The 21,588-nt window shown below is 39.5% G+C and overlaps 1 protein-coding gene across 1 annotated transcript; it reads right to left on the bottom strand.

The window, feature by feature from the left end:
- Positions 1 to 9,502: 9,502 nt before the first annotated feature.
- Positions 9,503 to 21,575, bottom strand: KIAA1143 (KIAA1143 ortholog). The gene is made up of 3 exons (XM_068204485.1): positions 21,427 to 21,575; positions 19,078 to 19,237; positions 9,503 to 10,057 (listed from the first exon to the last, which is right to left on the bottom strand). The coding sequence occupies exons 1-3, from the start codon at positions 21,532 to 21,534 to the stop codon at positions 9,846 to 9,848; spliced, it is 480 nt and encodes a 159-aa protein (XP_068060586.1). The 5' UTR covers positions 21,535 to 21,575; the 3' UTR covers positions 9,503 to 9,845.
- Between the last annotated feature and the right edge of the window lie 13 nt (positions 21,576 to 21,588).

Below are 21,588 nucleotides of genomic sequence, written 5' to 3'. Positions count from 1 at the left end.
CCATGTAGCTGTAGAGAAAAACTCAAAGGTCATGAATGCTGAAAGGCCAAATTCAAACTCAAATATATAGTATATAAATACATACATATATATGTATATATATATATATATATATATATACACATACATGTATACACACTACTTCATGGTTTGACAATTAATTTTTTAGAATACAAGGGCTTGGCAATACTGTGATCATCAATGATCAGGCATGGCCTTTGGGGATAAAAACACATATGGTTATTTAGCTGAACACGAAGGTACTACCAGTCACAAACGTGACAGCAACAAATTCTTGGCTGCTAGAAACTGGCATGGTTCCATAGTTTCAGAGATCAGCAGCTGGGTCATGAACTAAATCCAGAAATCAGGGAAAATAGAAAAACCTGGGAATGCAGACTCTTCAGCTTGCTTCACACCCCTCCATCTTTTGTTAAGCATTTTTTTTTCTTTTTGGCATTTGCACAGAAAACATGTCAATGTGTCTTTTACAGCACTCCAAGGAAGAAAATTCAAGCTGCTCTGCCTGATATTAAAAGATGTGGCATTTGGTAATATCTGGATGTAATCCAACTGCTAAACTGCTGAACTGCAGTTTGTAATGCAAGCACATCTTGAAGGGAAAGCAGCAAAAGAGATGAAAATGAAATTTATTAACAGGAATAAAAGAACATGTAAGCAGAAAGCAGTAGGAGGGATATGCAGTGTCTGAGGATGGAAAGAAGGATAGCAAGCACATTAGCAGTGGCATTAGTTTATTTAAACACAGCCACATAATGAAGCTGAGCATCAGTGTCATGATAAATTGGAACAGAGGAATGAGCTTCGGAGTGAGTGAGTCAGTGAGTGAGTGAGTAGATAGCAACTGGCCAAACGTGTCATGGCATGTGGAATGAGAGTGACCCACCTGAAACATGTTAGATGCCGAATAGCACTGCCTGCTACTTACTCAAGTGAAAAAAAGGAAGTTGCAATATATCATATCATATCATATCATATCATATCATATCATATCATATCATATCATATCATATATCATATCGTATCGTATCATATAATATATCATATCATATAGAATAGAATACACTTTACAAGAAACAAATTCTCATGACATTAAAAAGATCGTAGTCTGGTCACAAAATCTCACAGTAGTATAGCCCACAAGTATTTAGCTGTTGAACAAGTCCATCTGCATTACATATATTCAAGTGTTAGTAATTAAAGGTGGGATATCAACCTTTAGCTGATACCTTTTCCCAGATACTGTCAGTTTAAATCTGTCTCTTGCCATCACTATAGCATGTTTTTGCTTTTGAAAGGAATGGTGAGGTCCTAAGAATATGACATCAGCCTTTCTAATAAGAGAACCATCGAAAGTAGAGCTGGAAGGGACCTTACAAGGTCATCTAGTCCGGCCCTCTGCCCTAAGGCAGGATCAATTATACCCAAATCATTCCTGACATAAGTTTGTCTAACCTGTTCTTGAAAATGTCTGGCAATGAAGATCCCACAACCTCCCCAGGCAATCTGTTTCAATATTTCACTACTGTTACAGATGGAAAGCCTGTCCTAATGTCTTCCTTAAATCTCCTTGGCTACAATTTAAATCCTTTCATTCTTTTTGTATTCCCAGAGGACACAGAGAACAATTTGCAACTTCCCTCTTTGCAGCAAGCTTTATATGTCTGAATACTGGTATCACATTCCTATTCCTTTCCCTGCATCTCTTTTCTCTAGTTGTACTACCCACTTCTTTCAGTCTTACAGTTCACATTTTCTAGACTCCTGATCAATACCACTACTTTCTGTTGGAATTTCCAATTGGACTGTATCTTTCTTTTTTGAAGTATAGTGCACAAATGTAGACACATCACTCCAGCTAAGGTCTGAAGCAGAGAATAATTGGGTAAGATTATTTCTCACTTCTTCTCCATGACACATTAATTTTTAGAGCTGAAATTGCATTAGCTTTCCTCACACCATGGACTGTGTTCAGTGTTTAATTCACAGCAGTCACAAATCCCCTCCTGCAGAATAATGACCACTGAGTAAAAAGCTCCCATTATTTATGTATTATGTTGGCTGTAGAAATTCAGTGGCAAGATCCTGGAGCGTCCCACACTTAACTACTTTGAATTTAAACCCACTCACCTCAGACTAGCTTGTTCAGGTTTAGTAAGGAGCTCAGTATCTATCAGTGTCATTTCACTGAAAGCAATGCAGTAATATCAGTAAATAATTTATTCCAAGTTGCCCATCCAGTTTAGAGGAATTCAGCAGTGGTTCTTCCTATTACTACCATGTTTGGTATATTCAGTGTGAAATAATCTGAAGCACAATTATGTCAGTTTAGAGGAGGTGGAGCAGCTTAAAATACAGAAAATTATACATGAAAATTATAGCTCAGAGGGGTCCCAATTAGATGAAAGGTCTCCAACCTACCTGTATCCTGATGACCATAATGCCCAGGGAGAGGAAAGCTCTTCCAATCACACCCAGGAACACCCAAAATTAGGATGAAATGGGAATTGCATCCTATCAGCACTTTAGTTACTTGTCCAGAAGGGAAGTTCAGTCTCAATTCATTTCTGTAATGCATGGAATTATATTTGTCCTGTTATATAATCTTGAAATGGGCTATAAAAACCAGCTAGTTTCTCTTTCTGCTGTACAGGCAGATCCTATTCTTTAGCAGCTGGAGTAATTTGCAAATACAGTGTGAAGAAGACAGAACAAGGATCCTCAGTGAATGGGGCCTAAACAACAACACAGAAATACACTGCCTTAAGAAAAGGCTTAACTCTACAAGTGCTGGACTGGTTTGTCACTTGAAGTAAAATTACAGGCTATCCATCCACTGCTTATAAGCATATGCAGCATTTAAATGAAATTTCAAAATTGCTCTAAATTTAACCCTCCTCTAATTTTGATTTTTACCAAGTATTTTAAGCAATTTGGAATTATTAAAAATCACATTGGAATACTAAGTAGCTCAAAGGAACAAGTCTTCTAACTCCCATCAAACTCAGATACATAATTTTCACAGGTGCCTTTGAAAATCCCTATTTTCAGTGTTGTTGTCTATTGGATCAACAGCTCAAACATCACTGGCTTTTTGCACAAAGTTCATCTGCCTTAAATAATTTATAAAAATCATAAAATTGATTTAAGCTCTTCTCAGTGCTTCATAAATTTTATGTAGCCCTTAAATTATAACGCTGCTGCTGCTGCTGCAGCACTCATCAGAACAATGTTTAATCTCTTCTCTCAAGATAGTTGGCATGTCAGAGGAGAAAAGAAGGGACTCAGGCAGCTGAATTGTTTGTTTCAATTTAACAGGGCAGAATAAAACAGCCTAGATGCCAGGGCCCTAGTTCCAGCGAGACTGTTTGCATGAAGGTTTTATTGCAAACATAAGTTGTTCTAACCTCCCCCTGCCTTTCCTTGGTTTTAAATCAGAAAATAGCTTTCACTGATTTCACAGGGACTCTTTTTGCACACCTCATCAGGTTTGTGATACTTGAGATGTTCCCTGTCTAATTTATAATCAGTGTGTTCTTGTTCTGATATACGACAATAAAATTCCGCAACTGCCCAATTACACATCGGTGTAAAAATGCTGTGCAAACCTCACTTCATCCTTATCAGATAGTCTCTCTCAGCCCAAAGCTGTGTGAGAACAGGTTGGGTTTTTCTTTTACTAGGGTTTCATGTAGGGTTTTTTCTTCTACTAAAATCAGTTTTTAGGACTGATTTTTTTTAATTTCTTTAATTCAATTGTTTTTTAATCTCTTTACCTTCTTTAGCAAAGATTGAAAGCATTTTTGTACAAAACAAGGTCAAAATAAAGTCCTAGCATAAAGTAACTGTGATCAAATCCACTCCTTTACTCTTAAATTTGGCCCAGTAACATATTAAAAATGTAGACTGCTTTAATAAGATTTTGGCTTGTGCTAGCTGACTCAGATAAACAGTATGCTGCTTTTTCTGGTAAAGTCTAATGTGGAGTAGCCCAGTCTTCAGAGGCAGATTTGTCTGGACTTTATTAGACTCGCTCTTTTTGGTGTTTCATCCTGGGGGTCGAGAGTCAACAGCTGCTATAGTCTTTTCCTTCACACTAACTTTCCAGCTCCCTCCACTCTCCTGGTAACATTACCTTGTCTGTCATTCAGATAGTTGTCATCTTTAAGGGATGCATTTCAACCTTTCTATACTCATGCTTTTCTCCCACGTAACCCTGTGAGTTTCATCCTTCCTCATAGGCTGTTTTTGCTCAGAGGTATACAAACCATCTGTGCCTCTAATACAATGTTCTTAAATAGCCTCCAGGCAGATCTCTATGGTTTTTAAGTACTTCTCTTTGCCCTTCAGCCTGCTGTTAACCATTTTCCTCATAGTTTTATAATCTGCCCTTTTAAAGTTCGTTGTTAGTGTGCTGTCCCTAAGGGAACAACTCTTTCATGATATCAAAACTAAAAGTGTGCAGTGATCACCGTTTCCTACAGAGGCTTGACAACACCTTCCTCTAATAACTTCTGCCTCTTACAAGGTAGCTCCCACTTGCCCACGGCCTTAACTAATCAGGCATGGCACCAAGGACTGCCACCAGAGTCAAGGAAAAGGAATCCTTTGCCATATGGATTGGAATGGCACCAAAGCCACTTCTGATAAGAGGGAAAGAACTGCTTTACCAGCTGTTGCTTTACCTTCAACAGAAAATACACTAACAGTGAGGTAAATAACAGTAAAATTCAATCTTGTGTCATTTTCCTGGCTGGTCCCATTTGTTTTCTCCAGGAGGAAGTTACTTCCCAGAGGCTGCCTCTGAGATTTTATAGGTTCTCAGTATCTTGAGGAAGTCTACAGGAGGCTGCAGTCACATATAACCTATGGTGTGTCTCCCCTGGTTTTAATGGCTATCTTTGTGACTGCTGCATGCAAAATGCTCTCAAGGAAGTGGGGCAGAAGGGAAGGTCTACAACATGAAAAATGTCTTTGCAGATTAGTACCTTGCTCTAGGAATGGGAATAAAGAGATGATAGTGAAGAGGCAGCTGATACACCAGCCTGTTTGCTGAATGCACAAAGGATTGATTTATGGCATCTTGCCACAGTACAGGCCTATAGGTTATTAACTAACCTCAATGGACAAACACTTGCTGAGGCTGCACATCATACCTCGTGTGCTGCACAAAAGGTAATGACTCATCTCCAGGCAAGCCTGATGTCCTTGAGAAGGCAGTTGACTCTGCACAGCCAAGTGAAGCATTACTTAGTTAATACACTACAGCATAAGGGAAACAATCAGCTGAAATGATGACATTGCTGCTTCCTGCTTCGTTTTAAATCTGCAGCTTCCTAACAGGATTAGATACTGAAGCACTGTAAAAAAGGACATTAAGTCCTGTGATGAAACTTAAAAATGTGTAATTAAAACCACTAAATACAGGCTTCTTGTGCTCAGTGTCTGCAAAACACAGCCTTTGATCCTCCAAAAAATATTTTTAGGAAAAGTGCTGGACAAAAAAAACAAACTATCAGAATATAATTCTGACTCATCCCTTCCTCTTTAGGCCAATGAGATGAACTTTTTCAGTACAACAAATTTGCTTTTATTTCAGAAATACAATCAAAGGTATGCACTCCTGAGCCACCTGCCCACACATGCATTTTCTTGTTTATTCTATCAAGAATGCAGCATTCTTCATGATTCACCTTGATTCCTATCATTTAAAGAAAAATCCTCTTTTTTCAAAAGAAATTAAGGTGACAGAGCATCTCACCTCTCCTAGTGACATCCAAGCACCTTTGCAGTGTAAAAAGCCTCCATTATAAGCATCTGCTGCTGCAATGGTACTACAGTTCACCAGATTTGTTGCACCTCACTGCTCAGCTAATACCATCAATAAATGTTTTAGTCTTAATGAACTGGGAATTTTCAAGTATTTTATTAACAGAAACAGTACAAGATTCCCATATGAGGTAATAGGCTTCATCTGACCAAGATTCCTCTATTGGGTAACAAGCCTTAGCTACTTTCACCTTGCTCCTCCAGCACTGCTCTCACATTTAACTCAACAAACTCCATGAGAAAATAAAGGCGTATAAATTCTCCACTACAGGAGGGGAAAAGGACAGGGAATGGGGGCAAGCAAAAGCAAAAGAAAACCCAGGAAATTTGTCCTTTCCTCATGTTTCTTAGCCTCATGTTCCATGTACATATTGTGGCTTCCCCTTCATAAAAAAGTTGTGATTATTATTTTCCCATGGCCCATTAGGACAGGTGATTGCTAAAGAGTTTCACATTTCTTTCCCAAATGAACAAGTAATCGTTCTCTTTAACCACAGGTTTCATGGGAGTTGATGGTCTGTGTGATTTTCCTGGTGTGTCATGGTAAAAACACTGAATTTTCACATGACTACCTGATTAAAATGCTTTTGTGCATCACTCATACCTGTTAATAAATCTATTCAATTAGTTATTGTAGGGTGAACTGGGAGTGGAATACAATGAATACAAAGATCTCCTCCTGGTCAGAGCACCGCAAGTCAGTCGGAATAAAGAAAAGAAACTGGGTTTCCATATCCACCTTTCTTTCCCCTGCTGTGTTGCCTAAACAACAACGTACCTTTTATTATTTCCAAGTAAATTCAATCCATTTATTTGCATTCCAGACATCTGTCATGAGGTTGTACAGCAAGAAACATGATTAACCAAAAGTACCACACTCAATACTTTAAGGTAACCCTCCCTTTACTGGACTTCAGTCTCCCAAGTCTTTCACTAAAAATGGTAACTTTTGTTTAAATGCAATTACCATCCATAACCAGACAAGATCTCAATCTTATTTTCAACAGGCCAGATCAACTGCATATTTATGAGGGATTTTCTAATTTTAAGGTAAAATCCAATGCCCTATGGTCCTTGGCAAGCATTTATCTCAATAGCCATGTCTCCTAAAATGCCTCACAGCTCAAGTTATGAGCTTCCAGGTTGTGCAAGAAAAATGTATACAAATTTATTTCTGTACTGACAAACAGAACCAGAAAAGTTTAAGTTAAGCAGCCAATGGTTAATTCATTCTTTCAGATGAGTCTCAGCAAGTCAGAGTATTTACTCCATTGTTGACATATGCCCAAATATTCCTTTTGTATGCTGGAATGCTACAAGACTACTCATGGGTGTGTATGTATGTATTGGTATATATTTTTAATGGATTCAAACAAGTATACAAAATAAATGGAAATACTAATTCCTAGGAACCTTTGGTTCTGTACTTTTTCTTTAAATTTCTTCTTCTTTTATATGTAGAGAATACAGACAAATTATGTATTTACAAATGTAGCATGTCCTCATGGGAATAATCAGGTTGTTACACAGCACCTCTCTCACAATTCTAATACGAGACCAGTGCAACAGGACTTTAATATCCATTTATAGGTCTGGTTTCAATTTTCTGAAAGGACAACAGATTTATTCATTTTCAAACTCAGGGTAACGTACTCCCACAAACAGTGCAAAACAGTGTGCAGACTCGCATCTAATGTTACGCTACAGGAAACTGGTGTGTAGGGAGACGGGCAGGTACAGGAGGCTCCAATATTATGAGGCAAAAAAAAATCCCATTTCATGTACTGAAATTTTTATTAAAATATCTCTGGACCACTTAAAAGGAAACATAATTTATTGTTAACTACCAGATGAACAAACTAAAACCAGCTGTTTCACACAGCAACTTGAAATTTGCTCCTTGATGAAGCTTTACAGGCCAAATAATTTCAAATGTCCTGTCATGCAGCAGAACTGGTTTCATATGGTTACAGAACACACCATACATCCAAATGATTTCAAAGTCACAAGTCACATTCCTACCACCTTGTTCTCCAAAATCCCACCAGCTCTCAGTGTCATTTCTGTCCCGTTACAGAAAAAATGCTGAAATGGACACTTCCTTTCTACCCCCATCAGGACGACATTTTTACTCTCCCTTTCAGACCTGGGGGTCAGAAGCAGAACCAGAGGGTCTTGTCCCAGGTTCATGGAGGCAGAAGATGCCAGGATCCCTTTAAAATTAGGACAACACTCACACAGGCCTCTCTTTTGTTCCCACTAGCTACTGAGAAGCTGAGGCAGTGCAAGGCAGAAGCTCCCCTTTGTTTTGATCTCTGGACCAGGGCGGACCTCCTTTTCTGACCTTTTTTCCTTCCTTTTTCATTGCTGTCACCCGGGATGGCCAGCCATAGTACCACAGTGGGAAAAATGGAACAGCTCCTGCTCCATACGGTCACTCCAGCCCTCCAGCAGCGCTCAGCTGCAGTGGGAGGGTATGGAGCCGAGGCTGCCCCAGGCATATGCCTGTCATCTTCTGCCGAGGAGGAGGCCAAGTCCCTCCATGAGTTCCAGCCACCGCTGTTGATGGAGCTACTGCTGCTGCTGAGAGAGAGACCCAGTCTGGTGATGTGGAGCAAATGGATCAGCAGCATTTGACTGGTTTTGGAGTCCAGGTTTCTTTTTGTTTTGTCCTTGTTCCTTGCTGGTTGTTGTTTGGAGAAGAGGGACTTTCATAATCACAGAGTTTCAGGTGCTATGGTGGGTTTTCTTCCCTAACCAACACATGGTTAGGAGAAGGGGCTTCTCCACCAGCTTATCTTTGTCCCCTGAACCACATGGTCTTCTATGGAGGCTAACATTTCTGGGGAGGGGTTTCTCTGCCATCTTGTTTTCTTTGTTCCCAAGCAGTCCATGGGATCCAGCACCTTTGTATCTAGTGATGATTGCTGTTAATCTGCCTGTTGCTGTTTCATTTTTTAGTAAACTTTTCTTTTTTCACTTTTATGTTCTTGCTTTCATCTCTGCTTATCAGTGAAAGGGAAGCAGTTAAAACTAAAAGGGGCAGTAATTCATTTCAGAGTGTCTGCCCCAGAAAGTGTCTTAAACCAAGACACACACAGCTATAGGGTTTCTTGGCTTACTTGGCTTTCTTGGAAGTTTACAACTTCCCCCTACTTGAAGAATACTAAATTAATGCTTTTCCACAGCTTAAAGATGTCTGAGATCCCAAATAATTATGAACATGTAAGTAGTTAACTGGAACAAATATACTTAAAAAAACCCCCAAAACACCATCAAACCACTGAGTCCATCAGTGTCAAAACAAAAGTGCACAATCTCCAATTGTTTAGGCTTCTTTTGCATTAGTTGATACCATCAACTAGAATCAAAATCTTTATACCTTGCTATTACAACCAATTCAAATGAATTTGATGTTTCTTAGACTGCTTTCACCAAAGACAGGATCAAGACTACATGAATTTTGCAAATGCAGCCTCTGGCCTTTAGCAAATTTATTGCAAGGCTCTGCAAGAGCTAATCTTGCAAATCACAAATGCAAATGTTGTGCAAACTTTTGTTAAGCTGTGAGATAGAAAACTTCAGTCTCTGTTTCACAGCAATGAAGTGTCTCTCTTTTGAATGTCAATAGTAACAGGTAAAAACCACATAATTGTCCACTAAGGCTATTCAATATAGACAAAATACATTTTAGTAACGGAGGGCATTTTAAAATTGATTGAAAATTTGTAAGCCTAATATATACAGGTATAATTTGCTACTCATTTGTGACCTCAAATAGCTTTTACATACATGGTTAAATTCTCTTAAAATTAAGACATGACATACAGTTGCAACTAACTGCACAGACTTTGCTCATGCTAATTTTATACAATATTTCTCTAGTTGGACTATAACAAAGTTAAGAGAAGACTAAGACACCATGCTTCAATTCTTATGAAGGCCCTCAATGTTAGTCTCTAGATGGGCAAGTAAAGCATAAAAAAATACAACCCCTAATCATCATTTTCCTCATCATCAAATGACAGAAGACTGCTGTTTTTTACTTGCTTAGCTGCACTCTGAGAGGTAGTTGCTTCCCTCTTAGTTTTATTTGCTTCTTTCATCTTCTTACTTGAACTTACATTGAAGTCCAAACACTTCTCTGATGAACGTTTGGCTGGTTTCCTGAACATAATTTTTCCATCAGCAGGTTCTGGTTCATCATCTGTAATAAAGACAGAAAAGTCACAACTCATCTGCATATGTTCACAAATACATACAGATCTTGAACCAAAATCAGTAAGACCTCTGAGAGAATACAACAATCATGAAAATGTACTTTTTTGCCATAAACTCTGTGTCAATGAATGTCCTTCATGTACACACACCTGCTCCATATCAGCCAGCCCTTGAAGACAATCCTCCTGCAGTTCCTATTGGAAATGGGGTTTCACTAACCAGAGCTCCAACTTAGAAGAGACTGTGAGCAGTAGAGCTTTTCCCTCACATTCCATTCACATCCACTTACCGAAATGGAGTGGACATCATCATGAGGATCCTCTCAATCTGCTTCAATATTTGTAAAATTCATAACAACAAATGCACTTATTTCAGAATTATGGCATTTCTTTAAATAACAAAATGGCACAAATACAAGAAAACCTTTTTTCCCTAATATTTTCTGTCCTGCTGAGACAGCTGAAAAGATCACATGGTAATAAATGTCCCCTTTATTATCATAATGGATGAAAGTTTCAGGGTTTCTTTGTATCTGCAAAATCACCCAACTATTCCAACTGAGTAATTTTGCTCCAGTGCCTGCAGAGAAGAGCAGACAACAATCTTGAAAAGAGGACAAGTCCCTTCCATGATTATCAGGCAGAGTGGGAAAGCTACTGCATAAGTAACAGCATCAGGGCAGTATTTCTGGAAGATAAAATGTAATGTAAAGTCGTGAATCAGACACAAAGGTTCATGCTGCAGTAGCTTGCAATTCCTATAATGTATATGTGACAGAATGTTAAGGAGCCATAGGTTCCGTGCAAGATATTTTTCCTAAATTACTTTTGTGAAATTCATTACTCAACAGAAATGTGTTTGACAAGATTATGTGCTATTTAATTAAAACCAATAAATAACTTTTCTCTTTAGCACAAATTCTTTCCTCAGTTTATCAGCACTATGGCAGAAGACTTAACATTTCAATGTTATCTACACAGCACTGGCTGAAATTCTCTTCAGTGCATTCTCAAAACAATACAACTAATAAATATGGTATCTTAAGGGTTGTGTGGTACAAATGAAGACATCAACTTCAGCAAGAAATTTCACTTAGAATGCCTTAAGTTTCAGAGACCCTCTTAAAGAAGAAACCTAGCTTGAAAAACTAGGCACCAGTTCTGTCAATGGCTTCTATGGAATGCATACTTCCAAAAGGTGCATATGGTGATGAGCTGGAGCACAAGTCCTGAGGGACCTGGGGTTGTCCAGCCTGGAGAAAAGGAGCTCTGGGGAGACCTCATCTCTCTCTGCAACTGCCTGAAAGGAGGTTATAGTGAGGTAGGCACCAGTCACCTCTCCCAAGTAACAACAGGACATGAAATGGTTACATGGGGAAGTTTAGATTGCATACCAAGAAAATTTTTTTCACTGTGAGAGTGGTCAGGGACTGGAATGAGTTGTCCAGGCAAGTAGTGGAAACACCATCCCTTGCAGTGTTCAAAGAATGCATGGCACTTGGGGACATGGTTTAGTGGCATCAAAGCAGTGCAAGGATAATAAGTGGGGCTTCAAGGATCCTAGAGGTCTTTTCCCAACCAAACGTTTCCTTGATTCTATGATTCTACACTAGTTTATGAGCAAATACTACTATGAAGAAAATAACTAACCAGGTTTGGGGGAAAATAAACTGTAGTGGCACGTTTCGGGGCGGGGGGGCCCTAAGCTGTGAGTTGGCTGGTAGCAGCCGGCAGGCAAGGAGACTCCACACAGCTTCTGAGGGTGCTCTTTAGATGAGGGTTTATTGGGGGTCCTACCCCCGGGAGGCAGCATGGTTTCTGAGGGAGAGGGGGGGAAGGGGAGGGGGACAGAGGGGCTGAGAGGGCACCAGCCAGGAGAGCCGGCTAAGAGAGAGAGAGAGAGACATCCCCCCGGCACACTTAACAGGGAGATTCAAAGTGGGCGCAGAACAGATTGGGCAATGGGATTACAGACACAGGATACTGCAGGGGAGGATCACAGGCTTGGAATAAACCATACATTTTCAAGGGGTGAGACAGAGCATACCATTTAACTAAAATGTAACACCACAATAAACTTCATTCTTGGCACATTTGAAAAGCATTACAGTTACAAGGAATTAGCAACAATAATAAACTGTAGTTATGAAAAGCATAGTTCTCAATGGATCCATTGTGAACTCTGCACAGAAAGCTTAAGTGTTTAGATGCTGTATATGTGATATAAAAGTTTAGGAAGTGCCTACAGTAAATTTTGGGAGGGAAATAGAACTTCTGAAAGCATATCATACCTAATGAATCAGAATACACTATACATCCTTCTTCTCAGAAGCTGGGCCTCCATTTTTGGGCTAAGAAGTTTAATATCAAATTATTCCCCTTACTAACTGTTGCATAACTACAATGTTTATTTGGAAATAGAGATCTTTTAATTTAAACAAGATCTGGGGCACAATCTAAGCCAAATTCTGAAAAAAAAAATCTGTCTATAAAGAGAACTTCCCTTATGTGCAGACACAACTATGTGCTGTATACAGTACCAATACTGGTGTGGAAATGACACAACCAGCTACTGGATAAGCACTAGGAGCAAAAAAATCAAACCCCCATTGGATACTCTTTAACAAATGGATTACTACATTTTCTTAGAGTGGTAAATTTGAAAACCTAACCCCTAAAAATATAGTTCAAAGCATATCCATAAAAGAACACAGATAAACAGCTGCATAGTTGTAATCCATGGAAAAACAGAGGACAGAAATTTTAATTTTAGTCACAACTGGCCAGCTAACCACATTGTGAACTGCACAAAATAATTTCATTTTGCCAACCAGATGGAGAAACTGATAAGTATCTTTGCAATATGAATTTAAACATGGAATAAGCTAAGGGCACAAACAGCAAAGTTCAAAAACTCCACCAAAATGGCAACTAGCTCAGTCTGGCCTCCAGGGCTACAATACTATTCACAAGTCATTCTGTATCAAAGGAAATTATTTTAACTCTTGGGCTGGTTAAATACTGTCAAAATTTCATGACAGGCTCAAGGACATTCCTTTCAGCAGGAAGCCCAGGCCAGCTTCAGAGAGCAGTGTGTGTTGGCAGTGCTTGACAAAGAATGAAGCAGATAAGGAAACACAGTAGGCCTAGACTACATGTGGAGGGAGTGAGGACATACTATGCTTTTTGAAAAAATTTGATGAGGCAGTTCAAGGAATTTGTGTTGATGTGTTAAGATTGTCTTTTTCAGCTGGTAAAATGACTTCAATTTATCCTTTGTAATTTCACCAGGTTCTTATGTGTCAGCTATCTTTTTTGTTTGCATCAAAGACCTACAATAAAAGACTGTTAGTATTATGAATTATGGAAAGCGGGATTTCTGGTAAGCACAGCGAAACACACGAAGTAAAATACATAAAAACACTACAGGAGAAATAATAAAATCCACTTCTCAAAAACAAGTCAAAAACTACACTAGCAGTTCAAATTTCCACTGTTCTTAATCATTGCTGCTTTTTACCTGGATCACAAACGACTGATTGACCAACATGAGCACAGTCAGATGTTGAGCTGAAAACTTAATTCACAAGCGACATCAATTGAAGAAACCACAAAATCAGAAATTTCTTGTTTTCTTTTAATTTCAAGGTATATATTAAAATAAAAGTAGAAATGAGAGCCTGAAAATGAAACACTGCTTTTCAGTTTAGACGGTTTTTTTATTTAGTAATCATTTGTGTAGTTAGCAGCACCACTTTTCAGCAGTTTCTGTCCACGTACATCAATGAGGCTACAACAAGAAACACAAGTGCCACTAAACTGCCAGGAGCAACAGGAGGAACAGTGGAACCCATATACATCTATTCAAAGATAGATAGGAGGTGAGGAAAAAAATTACAATAACCTGGCAAATTTCTTAATGGTTTCTAAGGTTAGAAGTTCAGGTCAGTCATTTCAGATGCTCCTTCCAATGCTTTCTGGCCATCCATTCTCGATCCATGCCTTCGGAAGCATTTACTCCAGGAATTCCAGCACACTGGTGGTTTGAAGGAAGGTCACTCTTGCTCCCTAGTCAGTTTCTGAGAACACTTGGGAAAGTTTTCCTTACTTAAATACTGCAAAGTTAGCTTTGATTTAGGTTCCTGCTATTTCATATATATGTGAAATATTTCATATTTCACAGAGCAGCATTACCTCTGTGAGATGTATCCATCAGCTGCTTAAATAAGAACAGTCCATGCTTATTCAGAAAGGACTCCAATAGCCAAGACAGCAAGGTCTCCTATGTATTCTCCTTGCCTCTTCTCTCTACTGTCCTCCCCCAGAATCCAGTATATAGAATGAAACAAGAAAAATATTATAAGGCTTTGAATAAGAAAGGCTACCTTTGCCAAATGTGGTCATCTGCATATGTCAGAGTGTCCCAGAGGCCATATGAAGTAGAAAAGCAGTAGAAAAAAAAAAATCTATTTCATAGACTGTAATGAATGCTGAGATAAATTATCAGTAATTCACCTATTTTTTCTTTCGTGCAAATTTAATTTCTCGTAAGACCATTTTTCTTTGTCTCTGAACCAACAGTGACAATTTAAAAAATTATGCATAAAACATTAAGCAAAATCACTGCTGATAAACAAACTACTTCTTTTTAAAAAGCCTCTGAGTCTCTGCTCCACGGAGAAAAATATTTCAATAGAGAGGGGTGTTTTCTCATATATGAAAGGTTTGATCCTAAATAAAAAAGATCCCTGTGACTCTACTTGCAAAAGCCAACAGAAAAGCTAGGATTTGCTCTGCCTCAGGAAGCAATTAAGTGCAGCTAGGACATTAATCAGCTGGTTTTACCAAATTAATGCAAAAATGTTACTCATCTATAAAAGAAAATTCAAGTCATAGGAACATCTGGTGTCTAAAATTAAAAATAAACAAAACCAAAACAAACAAAAACTGTAGCCACGTCAAAATGGTTATAAAAGAAAACAAAGGAGAAAGTATGTAAATGAGATATGGAAAATTCTGGAGCAATATCACAATCCTAAACCTGAAGACAAGGTCCTTCGAATGAAGACAATCACTACAAAAGAAATGATGGCAGAACCTCAAAACTGAGTACTTCCCAAGTTTTGAAAAACTGTTTGTATCCACAACAGATAGTTAGTACCACATTTCTCAGGATCTAGCAAAGTGCCTCAGCATTTATGCATTCTGGAAAGGAAGATTATCAGTTGGGAAATTTACTTTCCTATTACCTTTTTAGCTTCCTGTAATTTCATTAACAATCTGATTTGGGACTATATAATAAAGTCTAGTAGCTATTAAATTAATTTGACTTTCAACTCTGGGATTAAAATCAAAGCAACATGAAATGCAACTAAGTCATACAGCACCAAACTCTCTTTATACTTCCCATTTTCAGAATTGACAGCAAAAAAATTAAAATAAATTCTCATGTTACTCAAAACTCTCTTTATTAAACTGGAAGTAAACAGCTGTCTGAATACCTGCCTCAGGCTAGAAATCAAAATTTAAATCTAGAGGTCAGACTGACAGTGCAAAAATGGCCCAAAATGCAAAAAAGCCTTCAGCAAGTTGTAGCATAGTCACACTCACCTCCCTTTGTTGGAAATTTCACACTGGGTTCTCTCCATAGCAGAGGAACAGAGTAATGCTTACCTGTTTATTCCCATAAGCCATAAAAAGGAAAAGAACACCAAGACCTCATATTAACTGCAAAGGCAGATGAATGACTAGTAACACAATAATGCAGAACAGAGGGCAGCAGTCCTCAACACTCCTGCTACCTACTTCTGTGGATTTTTTCCTCCAAATGCAAGCTATTACTGAAGGGCTGAAGGGGTAATAAGCAGAGGTGACAAAGTCCTACAGGGACTCAATACTGCCATCCTCACTACATACAATTATGTCTTAGGAATGTCTTTCTCCACCAAGTAAGTTCAGTCACTCTATTCAAATACACTTCCATTTCACACTGTGTATTCAGCTTGGGAGCTCTTTTGGACTTTTTTCACAGCATGGACTCCACCTCAATAGATTCTCATGGACAACTACTTCTTTTTGCCCAGCCTTACAAAATCATTTTTCCTCCTACTGTGATCACTCAAAGTTCAAGATGCTTATATGAAAAGGAAGCCAATGCTTAGAAAGAACCCTGATATTTCTTTCCAATAAGTTGAAACTTCTCCCAATACTAGGAGGGTGAAAAGAAATTTTATGATGACTTCAGAAACTGCAACACCAAGCATCTATACGCATTGCACTTCAGTAACAAGACACCAGGAAGTAAGAACAAAGCTGAGCATATATTCTCAGAGGAGTTCAAGTAATATACCTGCTTAGACCTAACAAATACATATCTACCTGCAGAAAATAGGACGTGGTTTATTTAGTTTCAAGCTAACCTACCTTATTAAAAATTAAGATTTCTCATCAATCTGCTTTTCAAAAAATGTAAGATTCTCAGCATATTTTCTCCCACTTCTGTTACTGACTTCTCCATTTATACCATTTTAATTTTAACACATACATCTACAAAGAGATAGCATGAACCTGAATTTTTAAATCCAAATGGCAGACTAAGAGAGAAGGCAAGGCTGTCCTATTGACAGTCATGTGCTAGGCCTCACAGTGTGCTTTAAATTCAATTGGCAGCTTTTGTAAATCGCCATAATGGCTAACCACAGAAGACCTTCAGTTTCTATGATTCACCTTTCTATTTTATACTTGTGGGGTTCCAGTTCCTATGTTCTTAATTGTCAAGACATTTCCACTAGAGACAACAGAAGCTACATTCAATTTGTCAGGTCTTCTGTCGGCAAAACATAAAGCTGCATTTCTGTCCTGGCTTGTAAAATAAGCATGTATTCTATTTTTGCCATCTGTTGGGAGTTAGGCAGTTTTTCTTATCTCTTTCAAGAACAATGACACTGCCAGGAAGATAATCTCCTGTTAATGGGCTATTGAATTACTCACTGTGGCTGGTAAGACTAGTTACATCATCCCATTGTGAGATGCTCCACCCAGAGGGAGGAGCCAAGCATCCCTGCCACCATAAAACAAGCATTTCTGAGACAACAGACAGCCTTCTTCGCCGGATTTCCCAGAGGAATCAGGAACCAGGCCCAGCTGCTCCTTTGCTGCATCTTCAGAAAGGACCTACACCCTTCTGCAGATTGCCGCTCCAGGAGGAGCAGCCACCATCTGGCTGGACTACTATCAACACCCTGACTTCTCAGGGTGTCAGGTTTTTCTCAGTCTGCCAGTGGTTTGTTTTTTTTGGGGTTTTTTTTTTTTTTTTTTTTTTTTTTTGTTTTTTTTTGCTTGTGCTAAATTGCATTGTTATTTAGTTTTTTTCCTTCCTAGTAAAAAACTGTTATTCCCATTCTCATATCTTTGCCTGAGAGCCCTTTTAATTCTGAAATTGTGATAATTCGGAAGGAGGGGGTTTACCTTTTCCATTTCACAGGAGGCTTTTGCCTTCCTTCACAGACTCCTGTCTTTTCAAACCAAGACAATTTCATCACACCCTGTGTGATGATTGAAGCTTCTGGACACTCAAAGCACTTATGTCAGTCATACCTGAATGATGAAAACTGAGAGAAATTCTTAACAAAATGTATCCATCAGCTGTAGTTTCTCATCTTTATTATAAAACTACAACAGCCCCTCCCACACCACTTCCATCTTTCCACTCTGTGTAATTCTTTGTGGCAGAGTGTCCTAGGGTGACTTTATGATGTTTGTATCCCCAGTCACCTGCTCTGTTTATGCTGGATATTATATTCTGTGCCTTCAAGACTGGTTCTGAGAGCATAGGCAGGGAGAAGAAACAGGAAGTTTGTTATCAGAAACTGCACTCCTCTTCCACATGCTGTGCTGGATTATTTTGTCTGGGCACAGACAGAGCAGAACAGAGCCCTCCTTTGCTTTTTAGTTTAGTTTAGCTAGCTGAGGCAGGGAAGTTTTCACTGAACTTTCTTTTCTTTCCCTTTTCTTAGAAGTGTTTGAACCTGCTCTGGACTGGGGACCTGGGGAGCACAGAGAGTTCACACTTTGTGGTCATCAGAGCCTTCTCTGGGCAGCAGCCTTTCCCAGTGCCGGAGGGGCTGAGAACAGAGCGACCACCCCCAGGAGAGACATTCTGAATTTGTCATCTCTTCAGAGCCGAAAATGAGTTTTGTCATCTGGTATTGCTCATCTTTTGTGCTGGAGAGTGCGTTGCCTGTTAAATAAACAGGTTTTTTCCACTTCTCTCCAAGGAAATTTTCCACTTTTCTCCCAACTCCTCCGGTTGGGAGGAGTTTGCTTTCTGTGAGGGGGGGCCTTTTGGAGGTTTTCTCCCAGATTTGCCCTAAACCAGGACACACAGAAACATTTTTTTTCCTGGACCTTGCTGGTTTTTGGCACTATTGTATCATCTGTTTATCTTGCTTAATATATTTGCAAGTCACAACGCATACTGGGGTTGACATTAAGCAAGTAATCACATGGACCAGTCAGGCAAGTATGTTCCCAAGCCATGAATCTACAATTCTTTCCACCAAAGCACAGACCTGAATCCCTCAGCCCTGACACTCTTTCATGAACTCATACAATTAGCTTTTAAACATCCACTCCACTGTCAAATTTGGTTGAACTTGTCAATGAGTTAAAAAATGATCACAGGTGATGTCAAAAGACTGTGCACCTGAATAATACAACAAAAAATTCATTTACAAAAATACAAAAAAAAATTAATTTAAGGTATTATTTAGAGGGAGGATGGTGCACAATCAAGAAGCACAGAACTACATCATTATAAAAAGCCAGACAGCCTGAATATGTACTTAATGACTTGAGATTAGGAACCAGAAGTGCAAATTATTTAGGTGAAAAATTCAGAACTAATCAAAGGTAGTATTAAACAGTAGAGAGCTGAGCAAGTATCAGACTCACTTTTGTGGGTTCTCTTTGACTACACAAAGCAAGAAATTAGTAGTTTAAAATTCACCTGATTCTTTTGACTTTAAGGCCTCTTTGATTTGCTGCTTAATTTTCATTGCTTCTTCTGCAGTCAAGTCCCCTTTTTTCAGTGTCACCACTTGAGGCTGCTCATCTTCCTTGTCACTGCCATTGTCACTGTCATCATCGGCAAGTGGAAGCTGCTCTCTCTGGACAAGAGAGAAATAAAAGCCATTCTCATCATCTCTCCAGTTGTGGGTCAGTACTCCTTGGTTTCACTTTTGCAGAAAGGTTATTGAGGAGACCTGGCATAGCTGCCAGCGCCAGGCCCTCCCAACACACGTTGTCCAAAGGACACTCCAGTTCTGTCACTGAGACACGGCTTCCCATTGAAAACATTAGCATGGGAGTATGGGCTTCTTCAATTAGAGACCAGAAAGAACTTGGGAAGCAAGAAATTAATTCCTTTTCTTCACCATCTTGACCGTGCAGCACTATCTGGTGTGCAACGCTAAGAAAAGCTTTAAATGCAAGGGTCCAAACTTGAACCTTCCATGCTGTACTCAAAGCAGCACAAAGGGAAATGTGGGTCCATGGTGGCTGGGTTATTAAACCTGGCTAAACAAATCACTGTAAGCAGCACTGACACAAGGAACATCATACTTCTGTTTCTGCTCTCTAACTTGTGCACTGGGACAGAAGAATCAATTGGTGTAATTTTTAGTTTTTTTTTTTTAAATAAACCTTCTGGCATGGAAACCTCAGTGCAGCAAGTTGAAGTTTGGCAATATTAGAGGACCTGAAAACTTTATATTGTGAAGAAAAGTATAGACAGTATTACTGTAATCTACTGAATACGTGTGTGTATATATATATATTTTTAATATATATATTTATATATATGTGTGTGTATATATGTATGAAACGGTAAGTTCATTTTTTAAGGTATCCTGTAAAATCCTATTTAGCGGGAAACACATGCTAAATCACACTGGAAGCAGAAAAAAAACCTGTGCCTCAGGAAAGGCTGCCTTTTAACAAGCTGGCTCAGACCCTACGGCCCCTGCCCTGCCTTTCCAGCCATCACAACACAGTTCATGACCTACAGCAAGACGTTTCAGGCTGGGAGGGACCTTAAAAGATCATCCAGTCCCAACCCCCTCGCCGTGGACAAGCGCACCTCCCACTAGGCTGGGTTGCTCAGAGACCTATCCAACCTGGCCTTGAACACTTCTAGGGATGGGGCATCCACAATGTCCCTAGGCAACCTGTCTCACTACCCTCACAGTTAAGAAATTTTTTCCATATATCGAACCTAAATTTCTCCTATTTCAGTTCGAACCAATGTTAACTCCTTTACGATATTTTTTTTTTACCATACTTTTAGAACACTTTTGTGAAAAATGCATATTTTATGATTGGCTTTTCGCAAATATTAAATTGAATACTATATGTATTATGTTATATTGATTAGAAGTGCTGTATTAACATTTTAACAGTATGGTAAATGTAGTTTTGTAGTTAAAATAGAACCTATGTATGTGGGTTTTTTTTTTTTACTAAATCAAGCAAGAGATGAGATAATGAAGAAACTCTTCACACAGAGATGACAATGATGGAGGCCCATAAAGAATTACTGCCGCCTTATTGGAAAAGACAAACATTCTTCCACCTTCTCTCCGTCTTTATGGAACCACCAGGATTAAGGGGAAGAAGTTGACAAAAACCAGAAAAGTTCTTAATTTGCAAGGAATTTATGCATCATGTATGAGATGTATGAATATGCAACAGGCTACTGCTTTTAAAGATTATTCCTTTGTTCACAAGGCATGCTTATTGGGCTTAAGTGCCCGAGAGCATCCGGACGTCCGTAATTCTTTGCTTTTTATTGTCTTGTAATTGTCCTAACTCTAAATTTTCATTACTCTAATTGTATTACTATTTTTATAACCATTTTATTATTATTAAACTTTTAAAATTTTAAAAACCAAGTGATTGGCGTTTATAACATTTTTTTTTTTCCACACCGCCCCCCTCCTCCACTGCCCTGGGCTTTTTAAGGGCCAGTTCAAGCTCGGACATCACCGCTGTTTCCTCCGTGCCCCCACAGGCCCCTCGGGCACGGAGAGGCTGAAGCGGCTGCTCCGCAAGGCCGCCAGGGCAGCCTCGCAGTTGTTTTGATCCGCCAACGCACAAGCAAAACCAAGTTACGATTTCAGTCGGTTTTAAGCGAGTAACTACGGCTCCCCCTTACATTACAAAACCCTGGAATGCTGCTGCTTCCCCACCGCCCACTACGCGAGACAGCAGGGAGGGGGGATGAGCGGGAATCAAGGTTCGGGAGGCGCCGGGAAGTGCCCGGAAGCGGGCGCTGCCCCCTCCCAGCCGCGGGCGTTACCTTGGTGTCCACCGTGGGGCCCTCCCGGTACCCGACCCGCCGCTTGAAGCGGCTGAGGAAGGCGGGCTCGGCCGGCCGCACGTAGGAGACCTGGTTCCTCTTGCTCATGGCCGCCGCCGCCGCGCGCGCTTCCGGGCGGGCCGCGCGCCGCCCGCCCCGGCG

The sequence above is a fragment of the Anomalospiza imberbis genome, chromosome 1, assembly GCF_031753505.1.
Source record: "Anomalospiza imberbis isolate Cuckoo-Finch-1a 21T00152 chromosome 1, ASM3175350v1, whole genome shotgun sequence".
In the NCBI taxonomy this organism is placed as follows: domain Eukaryota; kingdom Metazoa; phylum Chordata; class Aves; order Passeriformes; family Viduidae; genus Anomalospiza; species Anomalospiza imberbis.
The sequence above is the reverse complement of the archived record's forward strand: the minus strand, read 5'-3'. Positions and strand labels throughout refer to the sequence as shown.

What these genes read in the sequence shown, in the direction of transcription:
- KIAA1143 (XM_068204485.1), bottom strand. Translation starts at nt 21,534, where the DNA reads ATGAGCAAGAGGAACCAGGTCTCCTACGTGCGGCCGGCCGAGCCCGCC. An exon ending in GCCCCACGGTGGACACCAAG is followed by an intron (nt 19,238 to 21,426) that starts GTAACGCCCGCG and finishes TCTCTTGTCCAG; the next exon opens with AGAGAGCAGCTTCCACTTGC. An exon ending in CTTAAAGTCAAAAGAATCAG is followed by an intron (nt 10,058 to 19,077) that starts GTGAATTTTAAA and finishes TCTTTATTACAG; the next exon opens with ATGATGAACCAGAACCTGCT.